At 41.6% G+C, this 14,754-nt stretch overlaps 1 protein-coding gene across 3 annotated transcripts in view; it reads left to right on the top strand.

Annotated features, from left to right (window-relative positions):
* Positions 1-14,754, top strand: part of ATPAF2 (ATP synthase mitochondrial F1 complex assembly factor 2) — a 108,087-nt gene that overhangs the window by 14,044 nt on the left and 79,289 nt on the right. For all 3 annotated transcript variants that reach the window (XM_069210091.1, XM_069210089.1, XM_069210090.1), the window contains one exon: positions 10,819-10,997. In XM_069210091.1, the coding sequence (XP_069066192.1) occupies positions 10,859-10,997 (139 nt within the window). In that variant the 5' untranslated portion in view covers positions 10,819-10,858. The remainder of the gene's footprint in view (positions 1-10,818; positions 10,998-14,754) is intronic.

Genomic DNA, 14,754 nt, shown 5'->3' with positions numbered 1-14,754 from the left:
TAAATTCCAGAACTTTCCATCACAGAAATGTGAGGAAAATGTATTGTTTAGTCAAAGTTTGAGGTTTGCAAGAGCTTCTGAGTAGAAAAGCCTGGTGGGAGCCACACACGTCCCTCCACCATGAATTCTCCTAGGTGTCTAGTTTTCACAAATGTACAGGTTTAGGATTATTCGGTTGCTCTAGGTTTCCTCTGAGCTAGAGCTCCAAATCCACAGTTAGGCACATTGCAAAAAAGGGTCCTTTTTCGGTGGGAAAAATGTGATGTGTCCATGTTGAATTTTGGGGCATTTCCTGTTGTGGGTCCTGCCTTACCCACACAAGCGATGTAGCATTTTTATCAGGAGACTTGGTAAATAGTTGTTGGTAGGAAACAAGTTGCGCCCTGCAGATTCCGGAACTTTCCATCGGAGAAATCTGAGGAAAATGTTATTTATTTTTTTAAAGTCTTTTTTTCGTCAAAGTTTGAAGTGTGAGAGGGCTTTTGGGTAGGAAGACCCAGTGCAAGCCACATGAGTCACTCCACCTTAGATTTTCCTACGTGTCTAGTTTTAAGAAATATGCAAGTTTACTGTGTTTCGTTAGGAGCTGGCTGAGCTGGGGCCCAAAATCCAGAGTTAGGCACATTGTAAACAAGCAGTTACAATGCAATGGGTCTCGTGGTTGCTCATGTTAGAGCTGATCGCGTTGTAAACTCCTAACCCGACTTTTCACCTATCGGGCAAAAGTGCATTTATGTACACAACCCGAAAAAGTGAAATTAACAATGTAAAGCGCTCGACTTCTGCCAAGCGAGATCGCGCTCGTAAATTAGAGAAAAAGAAGTCCACGAGCCCGATGGAAAACTGCGAGCCTCGCATGTTTTCTGTACTTGGTCGCTGCGCTCGAGGAGGGCTAGCCACCGGAAAAGGCATGACCTATGCTTGCCTTCGACTAATGAAAGCAAGCAGATTTTATTAGGCAAGCCCACGAACCAATAAAAAACACTGACGTGAAGTTGACAGGGCTCCAAACCCTTTTCTAAATACAAAAGCGTCTCACTGCGATACGCATGCGTGAGCGCATGCAACGCAGGGTCGACCCTAAAAAGGGTACATTTTCAGAGGAAAAATGTGATATGCATTTACGGCCCTTCCTTATTGCAGGCACTAGACCCACCCACACAAGTGTGGTACCATTTGCGTCAGAAGACTTGCGGGAACACAGAAAAGTAGAACAAGTGTTGTTACCAATTGTATTTCTCTGCATTTCTGCTTTCCAAGTGTAAGGCAGTATGTAAGAAAGAAGATATTTTGAGAAATGCCATCTAATTGCTAGTATGGATTCCAACAAATTCATAGGGATGTAAATCACCACTGCTTTTAAACACCGTATATTGTGGCCATTGTGGAAATATATGGGTTTCCTTGATACCTATTTTTAACTCTTTATACTTTACCATATGAATTGCTCAATACACGGGACAAAAGGTAAAACCATTGCAAGGTACAGCTCAGTTATTGGTTGTGGGTACCTCAAGTCCTTGGAAAACATACACACCCTTTATATCCCGCAACCAGAAGAGTCTAGCAGATGTAATGGTATATTGCTTTTGTAAATCGGCCATCATGAAGAGAAGTTACAAATATACAGCTTTCACAAATGGATGTTTTTCCTGCTAATTTTCAATGTTTTTTTTAATTCAACACTTAAAGCCTCATTACGAATTTGGTGGTCCCACCACGGGCCGCCAAAGCCGCAGGGAGGTCACTAATGACATGCCGGTGGCACCATCTTCACACAATATTACAGTGTTCCCGCCAGGCTGATTGGCGGGAACATTGTACCAAGACGTTCTTGCCAGGCTGACTGTCGGGAAGAGTGCTACGGTATTGGCCTCAGCTCCCTTAAAGTAGCCGAGGCGAATACTGTAGCACCCAAGCACCCTCAGAATGCACACTGTTTGCAAAGCAACAGTGCTGAACAGGGGAGCCCCCATACTGCCAATATCATAGGCATGGGCAGTGCAGGGGCTCCCCTGTGGCCCCCAGCACTGGCTTACTGCCAGCCTTTCCATGGCAGGGTCTTTGCCACGGAAAGGCTGGCGGTAAATGGTGTTGTGATCAGCATGGCGGCACTGAGTTTCCGGCGGTGATGACAGTCCGACTGCCAGACTCGTAATGAGGTGGTCGGACTACCTGGAATATGGCAGTCCGACCGTCACAGCGAGTCTGGCAGTCCTTCGACTGACAGACTCGTAATGACCCGCCCCTTAGTTTCTTTGGAAAACCCTTGAAGGATCTACACAAGCGACCATTTGCTGAATTCTAAATTTTGTCTAGTTTTCAGAAATGTATAGCTTTCCAAAACCACCATAGGTTTCACACCTGTTTCCACCACAAACAGGGAGGAGGTTGAAAGCACAAAAAGTAGGGAAAAGGGGCTATTTGCCAGTAAAATGACAAAACTGTGGTAAAAAGTTTGGTTTTCTGAATGAAGTCTGTCCATTCCTGAAAGCTGTGAGGATGGTTATTTTTAGCACTGCAAGCCTTTTGTTGATGCCATTTTCATGGGGGGGGGGGCACTTTCTTCTGCAACACCCCACACCTCCCAAAAAAAATTGTCTAATTTCTCTCTCCCCTTAATGATAATCTAAAAGCCCTGGTTATCTTTAAGAATCCCCAGGGTGTTGGGGTTAAAAAAGGACGTAAATTTGGCATGGATAGCTTACACGAAAAAAGTTATGGAGGCCTAGATGCAAGCTATCCCAATTAGCCAAAAAAGGTTTAGCACTCAGAGAGAAAATTATTCATATTACATGCCTAAAGCTATACATGGAACAGGACCGCTTTTTATCAGAAAGAAAATGACCAAATACATCCAACAAAGAACCCTCGGCTCAAGACTGGCACCCCGCCTTAGAACACCACCATACAAGAAAAAGACTATAGGTGGTACATCCTTCTCCGTCCAAGCAGCCAAACTTTGGAATTCATTACCCCCAACTATAAGAGCCACAGATAACTTTCTTGTCTTCAGAAAACTACTCAAGAGTTGGCTCTTTCCTTCATAACCACCTTTTTCAAACAACTATGAACTGCATATGCCTATGTGGATAAATATGTTTTTCAGATTATATGTATATTTCTATTTATTTATAGTTTCTTTGGAAAATATGTATTGCTACTATGTCATAATAATAAAATACACACACACTCTTTAAACCTGTCTAAGTATTTTTACCCATGATTCTAATTATGTATTGTATGTGCATATGTGTGTTTGTGTGTGTGTGTGTATGTGTATATATATATATGTGTGTGTATATGTTATTTCTGTGCTTGGCATGTTCGTGGATCATTGCATGGCTCCTGGTTTTTTTGGGTTGTTATACTAGATATCTATGAATTCCTGCTCTCATCTTATCACACTTATCTACTCATCACTCTTATGTCATGTCTCTATCAAACTATCCTCCATTCTCACTCTGACTCATCCCAAATCCCTTCTACCACTTTCATCTCCTAAATATCTCTGCCTAAGCTCTTCCCTCCACATCTAACTCACCAAACCTCACTCTACCTCTGTGACCTCCCACACAACCCTACTAAATTCTCCTGCATTCATCTCACCCTGCTACTATGCTCTCCCTAACCCTTTCACATACTCTTCCCCCTCCACCCCCCTTTACTCATCCCATGCCTTTGGGCTGAGTAAATGAAGGATATACTCCCAATTAACACTTCTGGATTTCTTTCCTCCTCCACCCCTCCATTACTCCATTCTAACTAACAAACTCTCATATCCGCGGCTCAAATTAACTCATAATAATACTAAAACTGTACTAATTATTTAACGATACTAATCCATCACTAATTCTTGTTGGGTTCCGGAGTAGCGTGCTACTCATCAAAAAGCGCTTCGACGCCTCGTCAGGGGTAGTAAGCGCTATATAAATACGATTAAAATACAATACAATAACTGTTTCTGCTGACACATTACTCAATTTCTTTTGACTTATGAGTCCTGCTACCAACCATGGCACAATTTGGACAAAAGACTTGCACACTGACTTAAGACCCCCAACTGCCCTTCCCCATCAGCATAAACAAATGTATTAAGTTGTCTGTCCCCTGGTGTGCGCGTCAGTAACACCCAGAATGATTGATTTATGTCAGAGCATAGCTTCCAAACTTATGACTGCTAACATACTCTATGAAATAGATTCCAGCATGCTTTATTCATCCCTACATAAGGAAGTGAGTGTACCATGTGAAGAATAGCTGATTAGGTTAGGCACACAATAGCATCATGTGAGTTGGCATGTCGACATTAGAACTATTTTCCATGCACTACTCAGTTCCTCCTGGCCTTAAAGCACTCCCAATTGAGGTGGGTAGTAACTCAGTGCCGAATGATACCAAGAGGCCTGGACAGACTCCGGGACAAATCGCAGCAGAGGCTAAGTTGGGAGGTGGAATCAATAAAGGTGGGCAAGTTGATGGGGGGGTGGGGAGGGGGTGGAAGGAAGGCTGTGAAATCAAAAGGCATTCTGACTGCTACCTCCCAGACTTCTCTGATGCCTAATATGGATACAGGCTTAGTAGACTTAAATGTTCCTGAGTTGCAGTTAAAATCTATCTTGGAGCCTGTGCTTAAAACCCTATGTGGTGATATTGTTCAAAACTTTTCAGGCTCTTTGGAGGGCTTATGTGCAAAGTTGGGCGCCATTGAATCCTCATTGACTAATCTGAAAGCACTGGTAGCGGGGGCACTCAGTTGTTTTCTAGTGAGCGGAGTGTGCTGGGTGATAGCAAAGATACTGGTAGCTGCTTAGCGCACCCATCTCAGTCAGGGTTGGGCTCACTTGCTCTGCTGAGTTGGGGAAATATGGTGGGGTGCAGGCAACAGAGCTCATCATAATTTAGAAGCATGAAATGAAATTAAACTCTGGTGGGTGACCAAGGGCCTATACCCTGTAATTCCCTGAAAAACACCTTGAGGGGGGACTATATTGTTTTAAACGTCAGGAATCAGGGTTTGGCTAGGAGTGTTTTACAATACAGGCATGGTTCTAATGGACCTGCCATGGGCTTCAGGGGTCTCCCCTTGGGATACTTTTACACCCACCTTTAGATCCCTTCCTAGAAATGGGAGGTTCAGATCACATGGTCAGGTGGAGGAACGGAGAAGGGACCAGCCGAGGCCGATCTTTCAAGCCAACAGGTTTCAACCCCTGGGCAGTCTGGACTGTACTAACTGACTGACTGATTTCAAGCGGTGATGGGTTGACTCAGACAGAAGAATGTAGTGAGGTTGGGAAGGGATGTGGTCAGGTAGAAAGTGAAATTAATCAAGGTGCTTTGGTTACAGGAGCCTTCTGGAATATAGCCGGCCTTAATAACAAAAAAGAAGATGAGGTGGATACATTTTGTAGGTGGCCATCAGATCATAGTCTTGCTGGAAACTTGGGATGCGGATAGCTCGTTTTTTTGTGAATGGGTTCTCTATTGTTTTTTTGTTGCCACCATATCTTTTAATCATTGCAAAGCCTGTGGGGTGGAGGGGGGACTACTTGTTTTTGTCTCATTGGATATCCCTTGTTTCCCTAGCCTGATAGATTTGGGCTCTGAGAATATTTTAGCTGTCAAGCTGGATTTTAAGATAGCGCCAAGTCTAGTACTTATTTGTTTTTTTAACTCTTTACTCAGGCAAAAGCTAATGTGCACCTGTATAGCCTAAAAAAAAGTGTTTTGATTTGTTTGCTCAAAGGCAGCATTCCCCATATTTGGTGCTTATTCTTGGGGATTTTAATGTGCATAAGTGTCCCTTGGGCTGCGTAATTACTGATGACCATTTGTCTGAGCACCTACAGGTTACCCGTTCTGAGCATATGGCAGAAGTGGAGTTATTAGAGACCATCCTTGCGAATTGCAATTTGCAGTGTCCTAAAAGCGAGTGGGTGGAGGCCCTCCTTCACAAAAAGAGGATGTAATACAACAATTGATTATTATTTCATTTCTCCTGCTGTGTTTCACAGTCATAAACATTTTGAGATTAAAAAGAGCCATTTCGGCGATCATAACCCACTTGTGTTTGATCTATTCTGGGATGTAGGGGTAGCTGTTAGGTTATGTATGGGAGGTGGAGGCAGGGAGATGTCTTCTAAAGATCAAGGTCGTCTCATAAAATGGGATAAAATCATACCGAACCACTTTGTCAGCAATCTCCATAGCATTTGTGATTTGTGATTCCGACTTTAACACTTGTATAGGAACAAATCAGCTTGATGAGGAGGTTTAATTGCATTTCAATGGATCTGTGGGCAGGTGGCTAAAGAACTGAGGAAGCCTGCGGGCAAGAGGGCCATAGAGGGAGGTAGATGGTTTGACAAAACCTGACCATGAGACCATCAGGTCCTGCTGAGGGCATTGAGCCAGACCTCGAGGGACTGAAATGAGATAGCAAAGTGGAGGAAATTATATAAACAAACCCTTTCTGGTAGGAAATCTGAGGTCCAAAAATGAGCTTGGGCTGATCTTTTGCAAATTTGCGTATCTAACAATAGTGTGACGTTTTGGGAGGTGCTTAATAAGCCTTTTTTAAGGAAACTAGAAATTATGCAGTGGATTGTATCATTGCCCCGACATCTGGGTTTTGCACTTCAAGAGTATGTATGATAATTTAGTGGATGTGACACAGACGGTGGATCAGGGTAGAGGGAGTGGAGGTTATTCCCTGGGTTTAAGTGAGGAGGAGATATTTGATGCAATCATAACAATACCCAGTGGGCAACAGGTCCCGATGGGGTACCCATTGATTTATTTAAATCTGAGCCACAAGTCTGGGCAAAAATCTTAACTCATGCCTGTAACGCTGTCAGCAGGAAAGGTATCCCACAGTGCTGGTCCAAGGCTATTATCATTCTCGTATTTAAAAAGGGGTTAAAATCAGACCCAGAATGCTACCGACCTAGTTCCCTTATAGACACAACCATTAAGGTCATAGGGAAAGCTATTCTATCTAGGTTAGTGGAGTGGTCTGAGCAGAACAGCCGGATTTCCAGTCTTCAATTTGGGTTCAGGCCTGGCAAAGGTACTCTTGATCGTTTGAACTTACAATTGAATATCAGAAATTACACAGTGGTGAAGAAAAGCTCACTACATATGGCATTCATGGATCTCACCTCCGCGTTTGGCTGTGTGAATAGGTCAAAATTGTGAAGAATATTGATTAACCTTGGGATGGATCAGAATATAGTGAATTTTTATGTCATTTACATCTGGATCTCAAGGCCTTGATAAGGCATGATCAGGAAGGGCATCTATCAGAGTGAGTGAGTCCTTACTGGGAGGGGGGGGGGGTCAGGCAAGGTTGTATCCTGGTCCCTTTTTTATTTATTTTATATATCAGCAATTTGGGATTTGAATTATGCTCAGCCTGTAAGATATCTTGAGGGCAAGTTCGCAGTCAGTCCCCACCCTTCTCTATGTGGAAAATGCTGTTCTAATCTCTGGATTCGTTTGTGGACTTTGAGAGTGCTTGCCTTGAGTACTAACTATATTAAATCACACACTATGGTCGTGGGCTCTAGGAAACTCCAGACAAAAATTAAATGCTTTGGAGGGGGGGTGTAAAGAATCAGTCAGGGTCCCTACCTTTTCATATTTAGGGGTCCATTTTGATGAGAGGCTTGTGGGCCCCCCAAATGACAACAAAAAGGAATGTATTTTTATGAGCTGCAGTTGTGACTCCATTTTGCTATAAGGCTGGGGCTAAACCGAAGCAGGCACTCATTAAAGTATACCAGGGTAAATGTATTCCAATTGCCAGTTCTTGTAGTGACATCTGGGGATTCGAGAATATGAGAGGTATTCAGACTCTGGAAAATAAATTGTTAAGAAAATTGCTGGCTGTTACACAGTCAATACCTACATATATTATACATGAAGAGTTGGGGTTCAGGTATATTTGCAATCAACAAGATCTTGCGCACTTGCTCAAGTGGGTAGGGTGTAACCCAGTGTTAGACCTCAACTGGGCAAATATAAAAGATTTCCTGATTTTAGACAGGGGGTTACACATCCCTGGATGAAAAACTTTTAAGGCGCATCCATATGGTATCACAAATAGGGACCTAGTTTGGGCGAGGAAGCACTTTGACCACATGATGGGCTCTGAAAGGGAGGCACAGGAACTGAATAAACCTACAGTTCAGTCCTGTCTCATGTTGACCACTCGTCCTTGGGTGGAGCCTTATTTCATTACTGTCTCAACATCAATCCCTGCTGATTAGATTTAACCTTTTACATTGATCCTTGGCAGTCCCTCAGGGTAAACACAAGGTGGAAAAGAGGGGTCCTTGTTTGTGTGATGATTTCTCTCCACAAGAAACTGTGCACTTTATTTTCTTTTGTGATCACTATAGAGCGTTACGGCATCAGTATATTTTGCCTTTATTTAGGAAGCAACCTTTTGAGCAGGTTAGACCAGCGTCGACATACTTATTAATTTTAGCAAGCCCTTTCATCAGTTTTAATGTAGCAAGCTTTTTGACAGGGGTTCTTAGGATTAGGAAGAGGGTTGCCCGGATGATATGATGATTTTATACTATGTGCCTTGGCTTTGAATTTTGTATCTGTTTTTAATGAGTCTTCTTAAATTAACTTTTGTCTGTTTTTAATTTCAGTGTGATAATGTAGTTTTATGTTTTTATTGTGTCAAATGTTTGATTTTATTTTTTTAGTAGCCGATTAAAGCCTTTTGACTGACTGACTTATCATTGTCTCGTCCAACTAAGTTTCTTATTTTATTAAAACATGTTGCAAGAAGAACTTGTGTTTCTGAAATAGAAGTGATGCTAAAAAAATGACTCCTTTGATGTTGTAGATATTGTTTTCCTTAGGGGAGAAATTGTTGATTAATAGTGACATTTTAGATTCCTGCTTTTAAAATAACATATTTGGGTCCCACAGACATTCTTTACATTCATTTCTCTAAATTCAAACCATTGTCTTGTGTTTCTATCAGTTATTCACCTTGGGCAAATCAAATTCCGAACTTCCTGCAATTATAAGTTGGTAAATGATTAGAAGAGGAGGAGTGCAAAGAGAAACCTTTAAGTGACTCTAATTCCATGCCACCATTTACATGTGGGCATGCCCTTTGGGTCTCAGTCACTTATCTCACACAAAGTTCCATTAGTGCATTTATTAAGTCTCCCTTAAAAATACTATTCCTGTAGATTTTTTAAAACATTCATTATTGTAAGTATTTTTGCTTGCCACTGAAAGTTCCTATCATCCCATTCAGATAAATTACATTAGGAATATATAGCTGATTTCACGCTTTTTGTGTTTCTTCTATAGAAATGTGCTTAGTACACTTCAATGTGAATCAACCTGCTAGACAGAATGGTTTAATCTGTACTCTCAAATTCCTTTTTCTGAGGACCTGCTGTATTGTACGAACTGGCAATATAGCCCGAGCCTGCCTGCATTTATAAGTTTATGCACACTGTGTACAAAACCACAGATGGCAGAAGGTCATAGATGATGTTGCTGGTTCTCACAGTACAGCAGGTTCTAGGGGAGTCATTCAGCTACTAGAGAGGAATTTACTGAAGTAACTTTGCCTCTCATATTTGAGGGCACATCATGTGCACACAAACATGAATGGCAGAGGGACTCAGACATGTTGAACATGTGTAAAATACAGTGGCTTTTCCATTAAGCTGTTGGAGGGACCTTTGTGTGTACAGATGAAAGCATAATGTCAAGAAAGTTGATGATTCACATTGAGGCATATTGAGCACTTCGCTTCTAAAGACGTCGGTGGCAGCCGGCAGCTTTAGGAGGGAGGGGGGCGGGCGGGACACACACACACTCATTCTTTCACACACACACAGACACGCACGCACATCCATTAACAACATTCATACCATTCAAACATGCACGCACGCACCAAACTTTCAATTTAAAACATCACACACACACTTACCTTCAGCCTCCATGTCCCAGGAGGGTTGGGACTGCTGCCTTCCCTCATTGGCTGACCTAGGAAGGCAGCAGTCCCAGCCTCGTCACAGAGTGGGATCGTGTCAGTGAGACTGCTGACCCCACCACACTGTAACGAAGTGTCACTGATTGACACTCGCCCTTGGCACTTCAGGGCTTAAACTGAAGTGCCCAGGGAGAGTGTCAATTGGTGACGCTTTCCTAGTCACCCAGGGGAGGGCCTCGAGGTACCTTTGCTGAGCCTAGGAGGTCACGCCGATAGGAGCTGTGACCTCCTCAGCCCAGCAAAGTTCAGCTCAGGCAGCCAGGAGTCTGCGCAAATCGTGCATGTCTGCTCCTGGCTGCCTGAACTGAACATGGAGAGTGTCTGTCAGGCTGACCTTTGTTCAACCTGACAGACATTCTTCATGAGGGGCAAAAGGTGGGGGGGTGGCCCCTCCGCCCTAAAGGACGGGCCGCCACTGAAAGACGTGCAAAGGGCAAAATGCTGTAAGTGAACTCTTTATTCCAAAGGGAGTGAACTGGATATAAAAACGTTGTAGTGTCTGGAGTTCACACCAGAGCACCTGTAAGAAGCTTTTGAAGAGTAGAAAAAAACAGACCAAGTAAACACTATTGGAATGTCATTGATTGTACTAAATAATAGATCACACTGAGTGCTCGGAAAGCCAATTAACTGATACAGAATATGGAGAGGATGTCCAAAGGATACCTTGACAATTGAGTTTTCTTCTAACCACATGCAACACCACACAGAGTTACTTGTGTGAATATCATTTGGAAAGGCACTATTTTATTTTTGGTAAAGTCTTTCGTTTGTTTCAGAAACCTGCCCTTGCAAGAAGCTGTCTGAATTGATCTCAAGATGTTGCGCAGCCTGTCCCAGCTGTACCAGAGGTGCCCCCGAAAGAGTCTATTTATGAGCCGATGTTCAGTTGTAATGCTAAACAGTACAGTGGACCTATTTGGAACAAACATACGACGTTCGTACACTCCACCATCTGGTAAGCAATGAATCTTTGAGAACAATCTCTAGAACTGGTTATTTTTTCTTTGAGTTGTGAATGCTTTTATTTCTGCCACAAAATCTTCTGGTGCCTAATTTGAGCACATCTACTCTTGTTTTAGGTATTTAATTGAGCAAATACTGAATTAATTAAATATTACAGTATTTCAGGGAGACCCCTGAAAAGCGACACACTTTCACCCCCCCCCCCCTCCCCCCCCCCAATTTTCACTATTGTCCAAGTCATCTTCTCAGTAAGTGGTCTTTCTAGGCCTCAGCCTACCAACAGCACAGCTGTCTGGTTTTCTAAATACATCTTGGAGATATTCAGAAAGCTGACCTAGAAATGCATTTCGCCCGTCGCTTACCATTGACTTTGAGGTCTGTAACTCACATTTTCTGGCTTGCTATTTAATGGCTTTATTTGCTTTAGGCTGTTTAGCTTGAGTTTGTTCCTTCTCCTGCCCAAACATAATTCACAATATCCTTCCAAGCACTACCTTTCTGTAAACAGGCATTTAAATCTTGTTTTTCTCTTGTCACATTTGCTGTGCGTTCAAAGACGGAGGTCAAATGTTAGGCTTTCGCTTCAAGGGAGCCTGTTGCTTATTTTTCTTTCTGACGTCAAGGTAAGGAATTTTATGTGGCAATTCCGCTCAGTACCCCTGTGAGAGGAGAGGGTGCAGGATGTTTTTTTTTCTAATCTTAAGAGGCATACAGAAACTGCTAGCTGAACTTTTGTCTCAGTTTATCACCGGGTGTGTGAGAAAGTCAAAACATGTCTACGTGTATGTTGTTTTTATTGCTTCTGTGGTTTCGCTCTTGTAATAAGTTGTTAGTTTAACAGTGCTTACCAGTTTCTGAACGGTAGAGATGGCATTTTGAGGTGTTACGTTCTACTCTTATTTTTGTTGTAGGTTTTTTGTACCTACTGTTCATAAATTGTATGAATTTTCTATTTTTTTTTCTTAATAATGTTAATCTCTTTAAATTGACGAGGATGGCACACTATTTTTGGCTTTGATGTGTAAGAAAAGTCATCCTGTATTGCCCTTGAAAACTTTCACCAATTTTGGGGGGTTCTGCTATTCTGGTTAAATTGGGTTTTCCTCACTGCCTCCCAGTTAAAAAATTACAGTATTTCTCTGTGCTTTTGTTGTCTTATCTGCCATACTCTGACTTTCTTTGTTAGTTGCGTTCAGACAACCGAAGTTTCACAGAGCCGTAGGAGTAATTCCACAATCCAAATATTGTTCTTAAGTATCCTTGAGATGCTTTAAGCCATGATTCTCCCTCGCATTGCATATTTAAGCATGTCAGTTTATGTATTACTCGTATATATCTTGTATATGCTATAGAGCATAGAGAAGACTTAATAACCAGTGTAATTGTAATTTCAAATTAGGTAGTGACTTAACGTAGGTTCAACTTGTATTTACCACGCTGCATATCCTGCCCCATAACGGCGAAATTGTCCTGGCTTTCCTCTAATATACACAATAAATAAACATCAAAACAACATTCAAAGTGATCCAAACGTTTGGAGGTTGTACACCTCGCCCCAAATTGACCTAGAATGTATAAACGTATTGACAAAATAAATGTAACCTAGATAACGTAGGTTATGTAACTTGGGTACTAACCTTGCTCCAGTTAGTATGATTGGTTTGTTCATTGACTCAATGCAGATTTATGTGTGAGTTTTCAGGTTATATATTTTTGCTTCAATCTGGCAGAACTGGCTAGGCTGTTTATCCTACCGAGGTTACATTCGCTGTTTCCCAAAATTTGAGGTACATGTAAACTACAAACCCTAAGTAGTTACACAGATGCAGCAAAAACCAAAATGGTAATCATATTAACTAACGGCTTTTTTTGTAATGTAGACAGTTTTTCACAGGTCCATGACTTCTCGCAAATCAAGGATTTATTTTTAACCGTTGCAAAGGACATGTGTACGTTTTTCTAGTAGCAGATTATTTTAAAATAGTTTAGTACTGAATACGTTATTTAATATCATTACTTTTCTACATATTACATGCTTGTTTCAGAACAGACGGCTGAAAACAAAAGCAACATTACAACTTCAGAAAAATGCATTGTTGCTAGAAGCATGATTTCGTCATACAGTTGTAAAGAATGGTTTAAAATGTTCATTGCTTTGGTTAATTTGGCCAGCCTCGCCACCAACACCATCCCCCACTCTGAGAGATTAATGGAGCCAACAAGTTGGTACGAAGTCAAAACGAATCAAGGCAACTCTTAATGTGGCGGGGAAGGAGACAAACAGTGTAAATAAACAGTCTCATCCTTCTCCGGGGTTGGGGAATTTGGCCTAACACTTGGTTTGTTTGAACCCCATCCTAGTCTGATGCAAGAATATCGTTGTATCTCAAGGTAGCAGATACATAAAAAAGAAACATTCCATACCATATTATACGACAGGCCATTCCATACCAGACCATACTATGCTAAACAATGACAAGCAATACCATACCGTATTATACCATAAAATTACAGGTCATGCCATACTATACTATGACAGACCATAACATACTATACATTGGCAATCCACATCATACCATATAGTGACATGATATACCATACCTTATCATACCGTAAATTGACAGGCCGTACCATACAATTACAGGCCATGTCATACCATGACAGGCCATACCATACAATGACAGGCTATACCATAACATAACATTCAATGACATTTCAGACCATACCATACTATGTAATGACAAGTCATACCATACCATACAATGGCTGGCCATACCATGTTATACCATGACAGGCTCTACCATACCATGACAGGGCATATAATACTATTTAATGACGGGCAACCCCATACCATACAATCACATACCGTACTAAACAATGACAGGTCATACCATGCAGTGACTGGCCGTTCAATACCATAATATACAATGACATGCCATACTATACCATCCATTGTCAAGCCATAACATGCCATATAATAATATACCATGCAATAACAGATCTTACCATACTATACCATGGTCTATTCCATACCATACAATGACCCCAATATACCACATAATACTATAGAATGAAATGCCATATCATACGATACAATGACAGACCATACCGTAAAGTACTATACAATGATACACCAGACCATACTATCCAATTAAATATGCCGTGACATATTATACTATACAATGACACATCATTGCCATATGATACTATGCAATGAGAGGCCATACCATATGATACCATACTATACAATGATGGGCTATACCAGAAGATACAATGACAGGCCATATCATACCACACAATGACAGGCCAAACCATACCATACAATGTTAGGCCACACCATGCTATACAATACAAATATATATATATATATGTGTGTGTGTGTGTGTGTGTTTTATAGTATTGTATTGCAGCATTTATATAGTGCTCACTTACCAAACTTGGGGTACTGAAGTGCTATGACATCTACGGTGTGTGAATGGGTGGGTGTTGAATTTATTTTGTGATTCTATGTGGATAGTGTGTCCATGTAGGTAGTGAGGGCCACTGAGGTGCTGGTATCGTGTTATGGTACGCAGTGTGTAGCAGTGTGGTGGATGATGAGTTGTGAGGCAGATGTGCAGATATATGTTTTTCAGTGTGCTAGCAGCTTTCAGCTGGTCTGCAGGTTGCTTTATGATATTTTATATGGTTCTAATCTGCTTAGCTACGTACTGCACTGGCTTGTCCAATCAGTGTAATAATCCTTTTGT

Source organism: Pleurodeles waltl, chromosome 10 (assembly GCF_031143425.1).
Source record: "Pleurodeles waltl isolate 20211129_DDA chromosome 10, aPleWal1.hap1.20221129, whole genome shotgun sequence".
NCBI classification, from domain to species: domain Eukaryota; kingdom Metazoa; phylum Chordata; class Amphibia; order Caudata; family Salamandridae; genus Pleurodeles; species Pleurodeles waltl.
The sequence above is the reverse complement of the archived record's forward strand: the minus strand, read 5'-3'. Positions and strand labels throughout refer to the sequence as shown.